Below are 18,173 nucleotides of genomic sequence, written 5' to 3'. Positions count from 1 at the left end.
CAAACTTTTACAAAGCTGAAGAAACAGAAAACATAAGTTTTTTTGCACAAAGATACAATGACCAACTACAACTTCACATTAATAACCTCCACTGAGTTTTATGAAACTTGGTGGAACTATTGGGCACTGTGAAGAGGATTAATAATACTCCAGGGGCCATAATATCCCTCCTCACCCCTGTGCCACCCCCCATAATTAGGTTGACTAAGACTAGTTAGGATTAATTCATTTGTAGAAGGAAATTATCAATGTTTTACTCATTAACTACAAATAATTATTTTGTCTTTCCAGATGTTAGCTGAATACCCACTGCTGCTATAGAGCCAACCATAGCAGGGTCAACTGGTATTTAAGGAACCTCTACTGAAAAGGAAAATGTCAAAATTTGAGGATAAGCTGACTCAGGATTGCATTGTGCATGCCCAGGGTTCTGAAACATAGACCAATCAAGTTGCATAGTTACCATGTGGAATGCTATAAAATAAAAGGTTCACCATGAAGTTATTGCAACACCCAGCTGAAAATGCTGATGGCCCATGCACTTCCCAGAGATCAAACCGTCGGAAACCGTGGGAGACCTCATAAAGGCGACAAAGTTCTCTTCAAGCCTGATTGCATCTTTTGGTGTTCAGAATCCCATAAAGCTGCCAAGTTGAAAAGCGTGTGGACAATGCAGGGTATGATCACCTGATTGCAATGCAGATCCAGAGGTCACGTTTTCCCAAAAACAGTTCATTATCATTTTTCCCAACATGGCAAGCACTGCACTGCATATAAGTGTATAAGAACACTGCCACTAAACATTTGTTTAATGGAACCTTTGTCTTGAGAGTTAACAATACTTCCTAGAAATGCAAAAAAAAAAAAAAAAACACAACAACAACAACAACAACATGTGACAGGTGTAAGAGTGGACCGGTGTTAAATATCAGTTTTCCACCTATTTAAGTTAACAATCTCCCCAAAAACCCAACAGCGTAGTAACTAGCTAATGTCCATGTAGCAGACAGGCCTATCAAAATTAACCATCACACAAACCAACCTCAACAGAGAAAAATGCTCGGAGTTGATGGCCAGAAGTATTTACATTTAGGACTTTTATTGTGAAATGTCAAAACGGAAGAGCCGTATGTTTTCGTTGTGTGGTATTTGACTGTGAAAGAAGGTCTCCATGGTGATACAAAAACATGAGAAAAAGACTGTTTTAACATTGGTTAAGTACAGAAAGCTTGATGATGGCCAAAGGAGAAAAAAAAAGTCATTTGTTGAAATTTACTTGCAGAGTTAATTTAGAAGTTTTATTTTCTGTGCCGACACATTCTCCAACAAAATCACCTGTTTCATTTTCTGTGCCGATACATTCTCCAACAAAATCACCCTCATCATTCTTGAATCAGTCACTTTTCCAATCAAGCTATTCAAGTTATGTGTGAAAATAACGATTTTTTCCACACCTTAGGAAATATTGCAGAAAAAAAATGTCAATGCCAGCTTTTCCCAATATCGTACAACCCTATTTTGATCTCAGTATACTGTATAGGTAGGAACAAGAAAAACACTGCAAATATATTGTTGCAGCATTCTCAGAAAGACATCTGCTAAATACTTAATTATTACTTACTTACGGAACCAAGTGGCTCTGCAACAAATGCCTTGTCAAAATAAAAATAATTTTAACAAAGTGCATCGGTGGTGTCTGCTCACCTTTCTCTGATAAAGTCTGTCAGGTCTTTGGAGGAAATTTGGCCATGCTTCATGTTGTGGTAGAGCACGTCAAAGCCATTATTTTTTTCACCCTGCATTTCAAAAACACAAAAAGAACACATGGAGAACAATCATAAGAGCAAAGTCCATCAAACAATGACATGACAAATACCTCAGATATTAAACACCCAAGTGGATTACCGTAAATGCTTTTTCTGCCAGCAGCACGGTCATCGCTTCTGTCGCTTCCTGCTGCATTTGCAGTAGCTTCTGGTCAATCATGTTCATTTTTGCCATTATTGTAATAATTGTTTGAGAAAACAAACACGTTTTAAGCACATCAAATAGAGGCTCAATGATAAAATGTCAGGAATGAGCAGACGAGCACCTGCTCGTCTGTGTTGCAGTAACCATGGCAGTGGGTAACGGTGTCCAATTGCAATTTAAAAATGCAAAAACATCCTTCAATTATTCAATAAGAAGCAACTTTTTTCTCAATTACAATAAGCACAACATAAAACTACTTTATTAGATAAACTAAGGGTGATCCTTATCCTTTACGGTAAAGGCACGACACAATATTACTGTAATAGCTGCAGTATTAGTAGTTAGAGTCCAGACAAAGTCAGTGTCACTTTCATGTTTTGGCATCAGATTGGTAGTGAAAGTCCAAAGTAAACACCCAATTCATAACAGGCAAGCACACCTGGGACCAAGACTTCAGACTTCAGCGTGAACTTGTTAATTCACCTCCTGTTGAAAATGTAGTATGCTATGCATTTTCCTTCCAGGTTGTCTTTATTTGCCTCTGTGGCAATGCCCATATACTCAAGTCCCCGGCAGCTCCCAGCAAAGTAAACAGGACCAGCATCAGTGCATCTCTGGTGGTTGGGGGAAAAAAAAACCAAAAACAAAAAACAACCCGTGATGACAAACTAATGGTAAACAAAAGAACATAAATAAGTTTTAAGAATTGCTTCAAAAGATTCAACTGAAGTGGACTTTCTAATATCAAAAGCTGAACTGCTCCACAATGCACTAGCACAGTAGTCATAGTATAGGCTCTAAAACTTGCTGATTTCTTCCTGACCCCGGGGACACAAAGCATGCTCATATCCTGTGATTGCTCAGCATAGGAAGGCAAATAAGCTTTAACAAGTTCAGCAAGAGCTCTTTTATAGGAATCTGTATCGGCAGTTGTGTAATTGAATTTGATCAGAACTGTAAAACTGTGCATCAGCCTATCCCTAATCATTTTGGTAAATAAATTCAGAGATATTCACTTGACATGTCTTTTGTGTTCTGATATTCTCTCTCTCTCATATATATATATATAAAGGCAATCTATGTATGTATGTGGCACAGTTTATGTTCACTATGTACAGCCACAGTAATTAAGCAATCGACACCAAACTTGGTATGGTCACTGGGTCCCTTAGGTTGGTCACTGGGTCCCTTAGGTTGAAAGCACACACACACGGACAGCCTTATATATTAGATCACAACCCGCTCAATGGTACTCAAGTCATGTAGCAAGCATCACACTTTACTGGCTACGTAGTAGCTGCTGGCTAGGGTGCACTTTAATTACAATCCAAATGGCCCAGTGTAGGGCTTCAACAAACGAAGCCCTACAACAAACGAAACAATTTTTCTCTCCTTCCATCACTTTATTTAACAACAGAACATTATTTGAAAACTTAAAATACTTGAAAATCAACAAACTGTCAAATGTGCCTTGGCTGTTGAAATATAAAATAATAAAGTATAAAACAGTTTATAATAAAGAACAAAAATAACTATTTCAAATGGCATTGCTTTATCAAAGTGCTGAGTTGCCATAAAACAACATTGAAGCATATAAATGTTATGAAATATATGGTGAAAAAAGAGGTATTTCTGTTGCTGCAAATGAGCAATTAGCATAACCAGTTAACCATAAAACCTAAATCAAAAACTGTAGCCGACTCATTATATGTGCAACATTCTTTGTATAAGTTGTAACTATGTGGTCATTTCACAATGACACATGTGACTCATGTCTGTTTCTCTAAAATTGTATTGTAGCATTATTAGTTAGTATTACTATTATTATTGTTACTATTATGATTAATATATGAATAAAAATAAAAAAATTATAATTTGTAATACATTTGACTGTTTTACGACAACGCTGAGCCATTAATTATTATACATAAAACAAATGCACAAACATGCTGAAATGCCAGCAGCTTAACGCTAACTTTAACACTGAAAACGCCATAGACATGCTAACACATTAGCATCAGCGTTAGCATAAAATACATCTATCAACTGTTTCAGAAGACAACAGGTCAGCTTAACATAAAAAGGTAAATATTCCTCACAGACATATGCTCTTTAGGGTTTTAGTGGGGAAAAATTAAGATAAAGCGAAATAAACGAAACCAGCGAAGCAGCAGCTCGAAGCACTCCACTGGTTCAAGATTCAAAGCAAAGCTCGGTTGAATATATGGAAGAAACGAAACATTTGCAGTAAAACAGTGTTATTTAGCAACTAATCGATGACTAAATTAGTTGACAACTATTTTAATAATGATTTTAATCGATTAACTCGATTAGTTGTTTCAGCTCTAGCCCAGTGCACAATGTATGCCCGTTAGCATACTCTTTTCAATTAAAATGTACCTGCTGTGTACGGCATGCCGGAGCATTGCAGTGATATGACATGCTATCAGTTTTGAGCCTTTGCTGCTTTAGCATTTGACACTCTTTGTTAAAAAAAATATTAAAATATCACACTTTCATCAGGAAGGGAATTTGGTGTAAATCTTGTGACAATTCAACATGCAAATCCACTTCGGATTTGCTGTGGGATTTACTTTTTTATTTTCTGCTAACATCACGTGAAAGGCAGCAGGATATGCCACATCTATATTATGCCTTCATTTATCAATTTTAGAGTGAATCATACCGGATAGGATTCACTCTCTAATTATTGCAGTCAGTCATCAGTACAAGAAAAACCTCCGTCTTATTGACCCTGTTGACAGGAACGTTGTACTTCTTACTCATTCTTCTGTGATCCTTCGTGCCAACTTTGTTTCATTAAAACATATGCCTGCCGGTCACGCAGGCATTTCCTAGTTCATGAACCAAATCAGCAATTATCAATCATCACCAATCTGCGGTGTGCAGTATGAGTACATGGGTTTAACCTGTTTGTGCACTCAAAGACTAAAGGTCAGGAAACGTCTGCCAAAAAACACACTGAGCTAGTCCTAATAACGCTGTTTACTCAGCAAATAGACAAGAGGGAAAAGAAATTTATTCATGTGCTTCTTGTGGCAAGAGAACGATCAAAAATACTTTCAGTTTCCCCACCTGCAGCTAACAGCAAGATGTGCAAATGATGCCTTAAATATGACATGACACTGGGAAAGATGCATGAATTTGCTGATCCATCGTACAAAAGAGGGAAGTGGCAAAAGTGAACGCAAACGCAGCTCCAAAAAGAGCAGAACAGTAACAGGAAGACAGCCCATTCTGTGCAGCCAACATACTCACATGGAATGTGATATCAATGAATACAAAAAAAAAAAATCAAAACAGACAGCAGAAACAGTACAGGGCGTTATGTTCTTTTCACAAGGTAACAAAGGAGCTAAATCTGGGAAAAGAAAAGAAAAAAAAAAAAAAAAAATCACACAAGCAACACAACAAACAAGCAAAATCACTTTGAACAATTGTGGAATGTGCAGGATTCATAAGTGACTCATTAACCTCTAGTTAACTTGTTAAGGATTACACAATGACACTTCAAATGGAGAAGGAAAAAAGAGGTGGTTAGAGTATGAAGGCAAATCAAAAATCACTGATTCAGAAAATCTATTTTGAGACAACCAATAATGACAACATGAAAAAGGGTTTTTGTTTTATTTTTACAAATTTATTAAAAATAAAAAACTAGGAAATCACATGCCCATAAGTATTCACACCCTTTGTTCAATACTTTGTTGATGCACCTTTGGCAGCAATTGCAGCCTCAAGTCTTCTTTTACGACGTCTGTGAGAAAAGTATCAGACCTTTGGCTGGGGGGAAAAAAAAAAAAACTGGCTTACCTGGAGCGTTGGAAACCTAATCACCCTTGAAGTAGTCTCCTTGGGACTCCACATACTTCTCCCAGCGATGTCGCCACTGTTGGAAGCATTCCAAAAACGCCTCTTTCGGGATGGCGCGCAGCGCCACCGTCGTTGCAGCCATGATGTCCTCCCTCGTCTCAAAACGCGTTCCTTTTAATGGTGTTTTGATTTTTGGGAACAGCCAGAAGTCGCAAGGGGCCATGTCAGAAGAGTATGGAGCCTGTGGAACCACAGGAGTTTGGTTTTGAGACAAAAAAGTCTGAATTAAATTGGAGGAATGAGCTGGAGCATTGTCGTGGTGGAGGCACCAATTTCCTGTGGCCCACAACTCCCATCTCTTGAGCCTTACAGCATCACGGAGGCGACGGAGGACATCTCTGTAATACTCCTTCGTTACTGTTTGATCCTGTGGTGCGTACTCGTGGCGTACCACACCACAGGAGTAAAAAAAAAACAAAAAAAAAAAACAGTCAGCATAACCTTCACGTTGCTGCGCACTTGGCGCACCTTCTTCGGTCGTGGCGACTTGGAATGCTTCCACTGTGATGACTGGAACTTGGTTTCCGGGTCGTACCTGTACACCCAGGACTCATCACCGGTTATAATGGTGTCCATAAAACTGGGATCAGTGTGAATGGAGTCCAGCATGTCCTGTGAGACTTCCACACAGAGGTGCTTTTGCTCCGCCGTCAGCAACCTCGGCACGAACTTCGCAGCCACTCGCTTCATGTACAAATCTTCTCTAATAATGGAATGTGCCGAAAAAGTACTTATGTCCACTTCCTCCGCAATTTCTCGGATGGTCACTCGACGGTCCCGCATCGCCACAGCATTCACTTTGGAAATGATCTCATTTAGGGACGTCGATGGTCGGCCGGAGTGCGGCTCACTCTCCACCGTTATGCGTCCATCTTTAAACCGGTTGTACCACTCCTTAATCCGTGTGGTGCTCATGGCTTCATCCCCGAAAGCCGTCTTTTTTTTTTCGAATTGTTTCCGCTTGGCTGTCGCCAAGTTTCTGGCAGAATTTAATGCAAAAGCGCTGCTCCAAGCGTTCCGCCATTTTCCGCACAAACAGAACTCTGACAAAGGGGGTGGAGCTCTCCTCCCGCGAGACGTGCTCACAGGCGAATGACGTCACCGACAGGCGTGGAAAAACTCACGCATGTGCATGAGGGTTCAAGCTTGCCTGACGCAATCACACGTGATTCAAATCCATATGGTTTTTTAAAAAAATAAAAAGGTATGATACTTTAATCACAGACCTCGTATATGATGCCACAAGCTTGGTGCACCTTTGGGCAGTTTTGTCCATTCCTCTTTGCAGCACCTCTCAAGCTCCATCAGGTTGGATGGGGAGCGTCGGTGCACAGACATTTTCAGATCTCTCCAGATATGTTCAATCAGATTCAGGTCTGGGCTCTGGCTGGGCCACTCAAGGACATTCACAGAGTTGTCCTGAAGCCACTTCTTTGATATCTTGGCTGTGTGCTTAGGGTCATTGTCCTGCTGCAAGATGGACTGTTTTTTAATAAATAATATAATAATAAATAAATAATAAATTTACAACAATCTCAAAAAACTTTTTTCACATTGTCATTATGGGGTATTGTGTGCAGACGTATGAAGGGGAAAAAAAGAGAATTTCATCCATTTTGGAATAAGGCTGTAACATAACAAAACGTGGAAAAAGTGAAGCACTGTGAATACTTTCCAGATGCAGGGTATATTGAAAATACGGCGATGGGATTCGTACCGGTGCTTTGATAATACTGTAAAAAGGCATAGACCACAAACACCCACTACAAACCTCATCAGATGAGACCAATAATCAATGTATTTAAGGATCATGTGCTGTTCAGGCTGCCCTTCGGGGTGTCTAATGTAGCTGAACCACCATTACACAAAGTTTTCCAACTGGCTAGCAGCACACGTCTGCTAACATAGTGGACTAATGTAAATGTCTGCATTAATACACTGCTTTCATGATCAAAGCACTTTACAGTGACGCCTCATATTCACACACACACACACACACACACACACATCAGGGTGCTGCCATGAAAAGTGCGCACTACATAGGAGGAGCCAGTTTGGGGATTAAGGACTTTGATGGAGGACCCCGAGTCTGACAGGGATATGAAGCGGGGATCCTCTGGTTACCAGCCCACCCCTTTAACCACCACCTACCTTGATGTTTAACATCATCAATCAATAACTAGGTATAGTAGATTAGTATTACTCCAGAGACAGCTTCCTGTTTTGAATTAAGTCTGTGAAACTCACTTTGATTCAAAGCTTCAAAGTGCACTTAATTCCAAATAGCGCTTCATACTGGAAAACCACCACGGTTCTGCAACAGTTTAAAGCACATATCTACTGACAGTGGATTATCTAATGTTTCCTTCACATCTAACACTATCAATCAATAAATCTTAGTTTGAACACCTTGTTTTGATTTCAACATGCAATAGTTGCTTCTAATCAAAGCTTCAGAGAGCTTCAACAAGTGTTTTGCACTAGAAATCCACAAATTATCAGCAAAGTTTATATCCCAGCTGTCTGCTAACACAGTGATTTACCAAATGTTACCTTGATATCTAATGTTATCAAATGATAAGTGGGTATCATAGCTCCATAAGACAACACAGCCTTAGTTTCCGATTGCGTTGATTCAGAGCTTTGAAGCGCGCTTTGAAGATTCGAGATCTGAGTGACTTTTAGGCAAATAAGGCAAAAGTAGCTGAAACACAAGTGTACAATAATTTTTCAAGCCATTTCAAGGCGGCCAGACAGGCACAACGGCGGTCAACCGAGTACAATCACAGAGACACACAGACAGCAGCTGAAGGGGTATATATACACACACACACACACACACACACACACACACACTACAAAATCACAGCTTCTTTTTTCTTTTCTTTTTTTAAACACATTGAATATAATAGCTGGTGGTTTTACGTGGCATACATAGCGACCCACTAGCCAACACCTTCAGGGAACACACTGATGACCATGACTGTTGACTTGTCAAACAAATACGCTCCTGCTGTTTGTAAGACCATTTCGGATAAGCGTGAACACAAAGGTTGCTTCTGTGCACACTGTTAAATTTACATTTCACGTGATGAATATTTTATGCTCGGGAGTCGGGAATAATAAAATATGGCAATAATAACCTGGATCTCAACATCAGCAAGACCAAGGAACTGATTCTGGACTTAAGGAGATCCACGTGCACAAAACACCATGCCATCTGCATTAATGGTGAGGAAGGAGAGAGAGCTTCAAATTTCTTGGCGTGCACATCTCAGCTGACCTCACCTGGGCTGTCAACATCTCCTGCCAGGTGGGGAAGGCCCAACAGAGGCTCTACTTCCTCAGGAAACTGAAACAGGCCCAATCCCTGTGACATCTAACCATTCCCATGATCATTCTCATCCACCATCCAACCTCAAAGCTCATAATCCAGACACTCCCTATCTCTCTAAAATTCACACAAGCCACTTTTCAGCTCTGCTGTATGCGCAAATGCACATTTTATATTAGATATTTTTTAAAGTACTTGTTTATTTATATTTTTAGTATGTTTACTTTCTTTGCTGCCACAAAGGAGAGGATGCTAAACTGCATTTCACTGTATGAACTTTGTTTTTATAGTGACAATAAAGATATTGATTGATTGAACGGCACCTGTTGCCATGGACAAACAAAAGCTGATTTGGCTTTTGGCTGACAAATCCATCAACCCTGTCCCCTGTTAGTCTACTATGAAATTACAAAGAAGTACTTCTTTCAAATTTCATCATTTGTTGGAGGTTCTTCAGGATAATGGTGTCAGAAATTGTCATGCTTGAGCTCATTTTGTTCAAGAGAATGTAAGCAATAAAATGAGACTTGGGGGATGCTGGGCCCACCCACGGACTATTCCAGTTTTAAAGGTTGCATGCATGTGAAAGTGGATTTTCATATCACTGATTTTTCATTTATTTGCATTTCACTGTACTCAGCTGTGTGCAACTGACTCTGTAACACTAAGGAGAAGTGATACCAAGCGTGCAGCACAGTTTCTCAACATCCTTGTCTGGCGACTCATTGATGAAAGCACTCAGAAAGGGTGTTTAATATTCCAACCACACATTGTGAAATTCAGAAGTGCTCATTATACTTGTTTTTAGATGGAGAGGGTTTCAACTCTCTGCCCTACCTCAGTGGGGGAGAGCATGCTGAGAGGTGAACATACATGTCAGTCAGGGTTTGTTTGTCCAACAGCACAATATGTAGCTGAGACAGCTTCCTGCAGACTGACAGCTTAAAAACAAAAGAGGTCAAACAGCTGTCCAGTGTTCAATCGTTGCCAACATCACCAGTAACAACGACACATACAAAAGAAGCAGAACTTAAATACCAGTTATGACAGAGCAGACTGTGCCAGAACTGCAAACAGAAGACATGGGACTCTGTCTTTTGCACTGGGTGATTTTAAGTTAAAAAAAAAAAAAAAAAGGTCAATAACAGGGGTGCTGTTGGGAAGGTGTCGTGACACGGACCCACAACAGGGGGCGCTAAGGAACGGACAATGGATAAGCCAACCAGTAACAATTTAATGTTGTGAAAACACACAACGGAATACAGAGAGACATGGATTGCCAATGAGACACCAGGTGACGTGTGGGCAGGCTCGAAGATAGAAGACCTCTGGCGAGAGAAGAGCCGATTCCCACACAGCTTCCACCACCAGCGGGCCTGAAGAACACCGGAGCCGCCAAGTCCCGAGTCCCCAGGTGGCCTCTGCCTTCGGCTGTCGACCCTGGTACTGCTGGCAGAGAACAGAGAAAATCCAGGTGAGTGTGAATCCGCACACTCAGTAGTCCACTCACTGTCAATGTCTTTTTGGGAGGGAGCACCTCCACCTCCAATCACACACTCGTGCAGCTCCTGTGTAACCACTTATCTGCTACGGAGCGTGATGCAAAGTCGTCGCGGTCACGCCCTTCTCCAGCTCCGATAAGAACACCACAGGGCAAGCGGCTGCAAGGAAGAGTTATGTTAGCAGAGAAAATTACCACAGAGAAGAGTACCTCTTGGTTGCTGATTTCTCGGCGGGGAGGTGGAGTTGTAGTCCGGCTTTTATGGTGATGTGGTGAATGAGTGACAGCTGGTGCAGATGATGAATGACAGCTGTCACTCTCCGTTGCTCCGACGCCCTCTCGTGCTTGAAGCCCGCACTCCAAGCAGGGCGCCATCTGGTGGTGGTGGGCCAGCAGTACCTCCTCTTCTGGCAGCCCACACAACAGGTGCAACAATAAACCATGAAACTGAAAAACTGCATTATTTTACTTGTACAGAACAATGGGCTGCAGCAATGACTATGAATTATACTGTCATGTTTAGAGGTCTGTTTTTAACGTGATGACTCCAAATGCAAAGTCAACTTTTCAACTCTTCAGGGATGACAAAAATTAAGAGCCATTTTTTTTTTAAAGTAAAGGTTACAACAATACAAACAATAACGTCAATGAAAATACAAAGTTGTCTGAGGTGGTGCAAAACAAAAATACATAAGGTATATAACTACAAGGTATATGGCATATTGTGTATTTGTGGTCAGAATGATGCGTGCCCCTATTTTTTTTTTTTAAGTAAATATGATAAAACATGATAAAGTCACTCGGGAGGAGCTCGGAGTCGAGCCGCTGCTCCTCCACGTCGAAAAGAGTCAGTTGAGGTGGCTCGGGCATCTTTTCTGGATGCCCCCTGGACGCCTCGCTGGAGAGGTGTTCCAGGCATGTCCCATTGGGAGGAGGCCCCGGGGAAGATCCAGGACATGCTGGAGGGACTACATCTCTCGGCTGGCTTGGGAACCCCTTGGGGTTCCCCCGGAGGAGCTGGGGGAGGTGTGTGTGGATCGGGAGGTCTGGGCGGCTTGAGCTGCTGCCCCCGCGACCCGACTACGGATAAAGCAGAAGAAAATGGATGGATAAAATCTGTTCACACACACACACACACACACACACACACACACACACACACACACACACACACACACACACACACACACACACACACACACACACACACACACACACACAATCTCGCAATACATGGCCCTGGTCATCCTCTCCTTAATACAGTGCAGTCGTCCTGTCCCATGTGCAGAAAAACAACCCCAAAGCTTGATGCTTCCACCCCCATGCTTCACATCAGGGACGGTGTTTTTGGGATAATACTCAGCATTCTACTTCCTCCAAACTAGGCGAGTGGAATTAAGACCATTAAGTTCTATTTTGGTCTCATCTGACCATATAACTTACTCCCATGACTCCTCTGGATCATCCAAATGGTCATGGGCAAATTTAAGACGGGCCTGGACGTGTACTGATTTAAGCAGGGGAACCTTCCATGCCATGCATGATTTTAACTCATGACGTCTTGGTGTATTATCCACAGTAACCTCAGAAACAGTGGTGCCAGCTCTCTTGAGGTCATTGACCAGCTCCTCCCGTGCAGTTCTGGGCTGATTCCTCATCCATCTTAGGATCATTGATACGCCACGAGGTGGGCTCTTGCATGGAGCCCCAGTCCGAGGGAGATTGACAGTCATGTTTAGCTTCTTCCATTTTCTAATAATTGCTCCAACAGTTGATCTTTTTTCACCAAGCTGCTTGGTAATTGCCCCGTAGCCCTTTCCAGCCTTGTGGAGGTCTACAATTTTGTCTCTGGTGACTTTGGACAGCTCTTTGGTCTTAGCCATGTTAGTAGTTGGAGTCTTACTGATTGTGTGGGGTGGACAGGTGTCTTTATGCAGCCAACAACCTCAAATTATAAATTATATATTATATATATATATAGGCAGCATGGTGGATTAGTGGTTAGCACTGTTGTCTCAGCGAGAAGGTGATGGGTTCGATTGGCCTGTGGCCTTTCTGTGTGAAGGGATTCTCCAAATTTCTTTTTCATCCCTCTTGAGATGTGTGCCAATGTCATCACAAACTTCAATGTGTGTGCTGCAGCTGTAATCCAAAGAAGAGGAGCGAGGATTGATTGACTGATTGATTGACTGATAATTGGAAGATACACAAACAGGCATAAAATTGGAACCTCCATCCAATACTGGTGTAGGAAAATCCATAACAGAAAAATGAGAGTGACTGGGGCACTTTAGATTGAGATATAATGCAAAATTTACACCAAAACAGGCTTTTCATTATTAAATTTAAATGGCCACAAAATCCACAATCTAGATCAGGTCCAGCTCAAACTTTGTCAGGTGATAGTGAGTGTCAGTCTGCACCTTACTTCAAATATCAGAGTGACTGGGGCACATTAGTTTCAGATATAATGTAAAATATACATTAAATGGGGTTTTCAGTGTTAAATTTAAATGGCCACAAAATCTGTAATCCCGCTCAGATACGGGTCAGTCAATAAATGATACCATCCTACATAACACTCTCAAATATGAAAGAAATTCAATCTTTTTTGACAGAGTTGTGAATTTTTGAAGATTTGTTCCATGTTAAAGGATAGTGATTTTTCCAGTATTCCAAGATTTTTTTTTTCTAACTTTGACCTATGACCTTGAAAATTTAATCAGTTCTTGCATGTCAGGATATGAATCCTCCGTAAAAAAAAAACAAAACAAAAAACAAAACAAAAAAAAAAACGTAACGATAGATGAAAAATTGTGGGTTACAACAGACAAACACATAAATGGGGCAAAAACATAACTTCAGCCAACGTGTGCCATTCGATGTAATGATTATTATGACAAGCAGTTCCTGGGATACAAAGGACACGTGGCATCTGTTTTTACAGAGAAGCTGGCAGCTTGTGGTGTATAACACCTTTGAAAAAAGAATTCAGTGTGAAACACAAAAAGGCCTAATCACTCATCAAAAAAAGGACATAAATCATAGTTTTTGACAGTAGTAACTACTATAATTTTTTTAAGGTTATTTATATTTGCCACATGGTGATTCAGACGTAAAGCAGGGTCCTAGCAAGGGCTTGGATTGTTAAGTAGATCGGCCCTAACCCTCCAATATCTAATAAGTGTATAACATCACTATCGGACCAGACAACAGTATAGGATTGGATCAAGCCCATCTTTCAACCCCTGGGCCCAGTTTCATAAAGCAGTCTAATGTTTTAGTCTATTAAACTTACTTAGTCGACTACCATTAATCACCCAACATTATCCACCTCGTCACCGTTTCACATCAACTGCTAAACATGTAGATTAGCAGTCTTACGTTATGCCCGTGAAAATCGTTGACTATCGGCCTCGCGAGCGTGGTTGCCAAGACACGGCTCCAATGTGCAACAGTTTTGTTTACTTCCGGGTTGGCTGTTGTCATGAACTGTCCAGCCTCTGTTTCGTTAACTGGCTTTAACATTTACAGACCCATACGAACTGCAGAACGATGTGCTTAGCTCTTAGCTGAGCAGTTTCACTCTTCAGTTTCTTCTTCTACACTTTCCGTAAAGCCCATTTGTGCAAAGACACTGCTCAGCGTAACAGCGACACCCAGTAGGTAATGTGACAACTGTCACAAACACATCACGACAGTCATCGTCTGCTACAACCACAGCCAAGAGCAAAGGAAGCTCTTGGCTCTTGGGTGTTCCATCAAATGGTGGTATGTGATAGCTGCCATTTTTTAAGGTAAGACACTGATGTTTTGTCAACTAAAATAAGATTAGCCTCTTCTGTACCAGGCTAAAAAGTTTATGTTGGATAATGCGAAACCATAGCTGACTAAACCCTTTATGCAAAGACTAACGTCAAAAAAAAATTGTCAACTAAGTGAGTTGAGTTGACTCTATACAAGATTAGACTGCTTTATGAAACTGGCCCCTGGTCTTCATTAGTGGTCTCCCAAGTAACTACTAATCAGGACCTACTCAGCTTCACTTCTGAGAACTGACATGCTTGGGGGTGCACAGAGTGGGATGGCTGCACCCATGGTCTAGTCTCGGGCCTTTCACTCACTCACAATTGTAACAGCAAATTGCAATACTTGTAGAATCTCAATGTAATATGTCTCTTATTATAATATCATAATAAGACCTAAGGGACACTAACTAGCAAACACAGATGGCTTCAGTCTCTGCACAGCTAAACCAAGGCTGTCAAGCTCACCACAATCTACTTTTATATATAGAAGCATGTTATTTTACACAAGCGTATATAAAAATGGTATTACCATTTTTAAAATATGAGCATATAACACAGTGTTACACAGCTGACATTGTTAAAGTGAAATAGGCTACCCTTAAAAGACCAGACAAATTCACAGTCCTACTGTTTTCTGAGTCACATCTGCTCAGCAGAAGAGGACAAGAATTCAGTCTCTTTGTGTTCGAGCACCAGAGCAGCAGTGTCAATATCCTGTGCGGAATCAAATGTTTATTGTCTAACAAAGTAAGGCAAACCGTGACAATAAAGGAGCCCTTGTTATCTCTTGCTAATATACTGTACTAAAAACAAAGGTATACTTTGGCCTCTTGATATACAATGTCTACATAAAAGCAATTGTATCAAACGATACACAGGTTTCATTAAGTCTTGATTCTAACATTTACCAATTGAGGCATCTGCCTGGCATTAAAATGGGTCAAACGTGGATAAAAATCCAGAAATGTGAGAGATCACGTCTGTCATTTCCAGATTTTGAATATTCAGCTTGAAACAGTGTTAAGATGTACACCTGCATACTTATTAGGGCATTTAGAACACAGACATTTAAACAAGCAATCTTTTGCACACACAGATAGTAAACAATTGCTTGATGTAGCCTGTAGACACCAAACCGTGAGCACAGGGCAAGTAGATAGCCAGATGACATCAGTGTCTGCCCTCGGTCATGTGACCGGAGACATTTGGGAGTGGCCTACTGCTCTGCTGTAACTCATCACACCAGCAGCAACACACACAGGTGGGCCTTGTTTGTGCTACAAACATGAATGCAGAAGAATGAACACTAACAGTCACGGATGTGACATCACATCACATACAAGGCTATTTGACAGATCCCAGAACAGGTTGTGGAAGCACCACATATAAGCCACGTGACCAGCCCAGAACCCTGTTTACACAGAGGAGGTTAAGAGGGCTGGAACATCATTGATTACGATTTCTCATGAAGCAAAACCAAGAACTTGTGTTTACCAAAGCCAACAACACCACAGCTTGTTTGAACGGGCAGGTTCAAAGATGTCAACGCTGTCCACTTGTTCCCTGTCTCAGCATTATTGCGACACTTCACACATTTCACCATAACTTGTGGGAGTGTGACTGTGAAACTTGCACGGTGAGCTGCGTGAGAACCTAAGACATGATACATGTGCTCAATACAACCAATGGGGAGGAAAAAAAACCAAACAAAAAACAGACAACTCAGTCCTGGGGCTGTTAGCTGTATCAACACCGTTTGCGTATCACACTCACATCTTATTTTTCCAGGAAACACTGCAGGTTTACACACTCCACATTAAATATATCTGAAATATTTCGGTATAATTGAGGAGAACCACATAAATTTACTGCAGAAATGTTGAAATAAGTAACCCGTAAAAATGTTACAATATGGACAGAGAAATTACATGACAACACTATCTGCCACCTAACTATGAAAGTACTGTTTTTTACAGCTGAGGTGTGATATTGTCTCAATCAGATTCCAGACAACAATACACACAAGTGAAATAAGTACGCAAGGCATTTCTAAAAGACAACAGAGGAAAACAAGTGAATCGAGAGAATACAAGTACAGTATGTGAAAGGAAACAGATCAGTTTGTGTTGAATACTTGGGAGCCCTATCTTGAATATCTATGCTGGACTGTCTAAAATACATAGTGCAAGTGCATTTGGAGGCGTGTCCAATTCCATTTTGTCATTTGCACTGGGTGTAACCTGAAAGCAGCCAGTGTCCTCTAAGACAGCCTGATCCTGTCAGATCTCAGAAGCGAAGCAGTGTGGGGCCTGGTTAGGACTTGGATGGGAGACCTCTTTGGAACACCAGGTGCTGTGTGCGTTTCTCCAGGACGAAACTGAAGTTGCATCGGGAAGGGCACCCGGTGTAAAGCTTGTGCCAAATACGAATGCGGATGTGGAGACCCCAAACAAAGGGGAGCAGCTGAAGGACAACAACTGGGTGTAATCTGAATGAAAACTAAGGCGCAGGGCACAAAGTGGTTCACGGTGTGTTTCTGGGCATAATGCAGGGCTCTCTCTATGCAATGGAGTGATTTCTGGGGAGAGCCCTGTAATGTGAAATAAACCAATCAGATTGTCACAGGAATGATGGTCCTTTTTTTATTACAGATCTGAATGGAAATGTTGCAGGACTTCTCCTCAAACTAAACTTCTGTAGGTGCTGTCAGTGGGTCTGGGAGCATTCTACCCCACAAAATATTTTAAATCCTAGATGCAAAATAGTACAATCTGCTGCATTCTGAAAGCACCAAGCACCAATGGCCACTTTATTAGGTACACCTTGCTAGTACATGGTTATATTATATCCCTTTTTGTCTGCAGATTCAGAACTGCCTTAATTCTTCATGGCATAGATTCAACAGGAAGTTGGAAACATTCCTCAGAGATGTTGGTCCATATTGACATGATGGCATCACATAGTTACCCATTCAACCAGTCTGTCCATTCTCCTCTGACATCAACAAGGCATTTTCATCCACACAACTGGATATCTTCTCTTTTTCTGACAATTCTCTGTAAACCTTAGAAATGGTTGTCTATGAAAATCCCAGTAGATCAACAGTTTCAGAATTACTCAGACCAGCCCGTCTGGCTACAACAACCATGCCTCGTTCAAACCATGCCTCGTCACTTAAATCCCATTTCTTCCCCATTCTGGTGCTCAGTTTGAACTTCACCAAGTTGTCTTTACCATATATGGATGCCTAAATGCACTGAGCTGCTGCAATATGACTGGCTGATTAGCTATTTGTGTTAACAAGCAACTGAGCAGGTGTACCTAACACACACACACACACACGAGGTCTGTTAGAAAATATTGGGCCTTTTTTTTTTCTTCAAAAACCTGATGGATTTGAATCACGTGTACTTGCATGAGCCAACCTTGAACCTTCGTGTGCATGCATGAATTTTTTCACGCCTGTAGATTGCGTCATTTGCTGGCAAGCAGCCTTTGTGTGAGGTGGTGTGTAGTGCTCTCGGTGGATTTTCATTGCAAGGAAAAAGACGGAACGACTGGAGCAACGCTACTGCATCAAATTTTGCCAGAAACTGGGCGACAGCCAGGTGGAAACAATCCAGAAGATTCAGACGGCTTTCGGTGACTTTTCAGTCGTGTGACT

The 18,173-nt window shown here is 41.3% G+C and overlaps 1 protein-coding gene across 9 annotated transcripts in view; it reads right to left on the bottom strand.

The window, feature by feature from the left end:
* The window catches only part of fcho2 (FCH and mu domain containing endocytic adaptor 2), a 107,582-nt gene that overhangs the window by 72,863 nt on the left and 16,546 nt on the right, over positions 1 to 18,173 (bottom strand). For all 9 annotated transcript variants that reach the window (XM_034193056.1, XM_034193059.1, XM_034193060.1 and 6 more), the window contains exon 2: positions 1,705 to 1,796. In XM_034193056.1, coding sequence (XP_034048947.1) covers positions 1,705 to 1,796 — 92 coding nt within the window. The remainder of the gene's footprint in view (positions 1 to 1,704; positions 1,797 to 18,173) is intronic.

The sequence above is a fragment of the Thalassophryne amazonica genome, chromosome 17, assembly GCF_902500255.1.
Source record: "Thalassophryne amazonica chromosome 17, fThaAma1.1, whole genome shotgun sequence".
Classification (NCBI taxonomy): Eukaryota; Metazoa; Chordata; class Actinopteri; order Batrachoidiformes; family Batrachoididae; genus Thalassophryne; species Thalassophryne amazonica.
The sequence above is the reverse complement of the archived record's forward strand: the minus strand, read 5'-3'. Positions and strand labels throughout refer to the sequence as shown.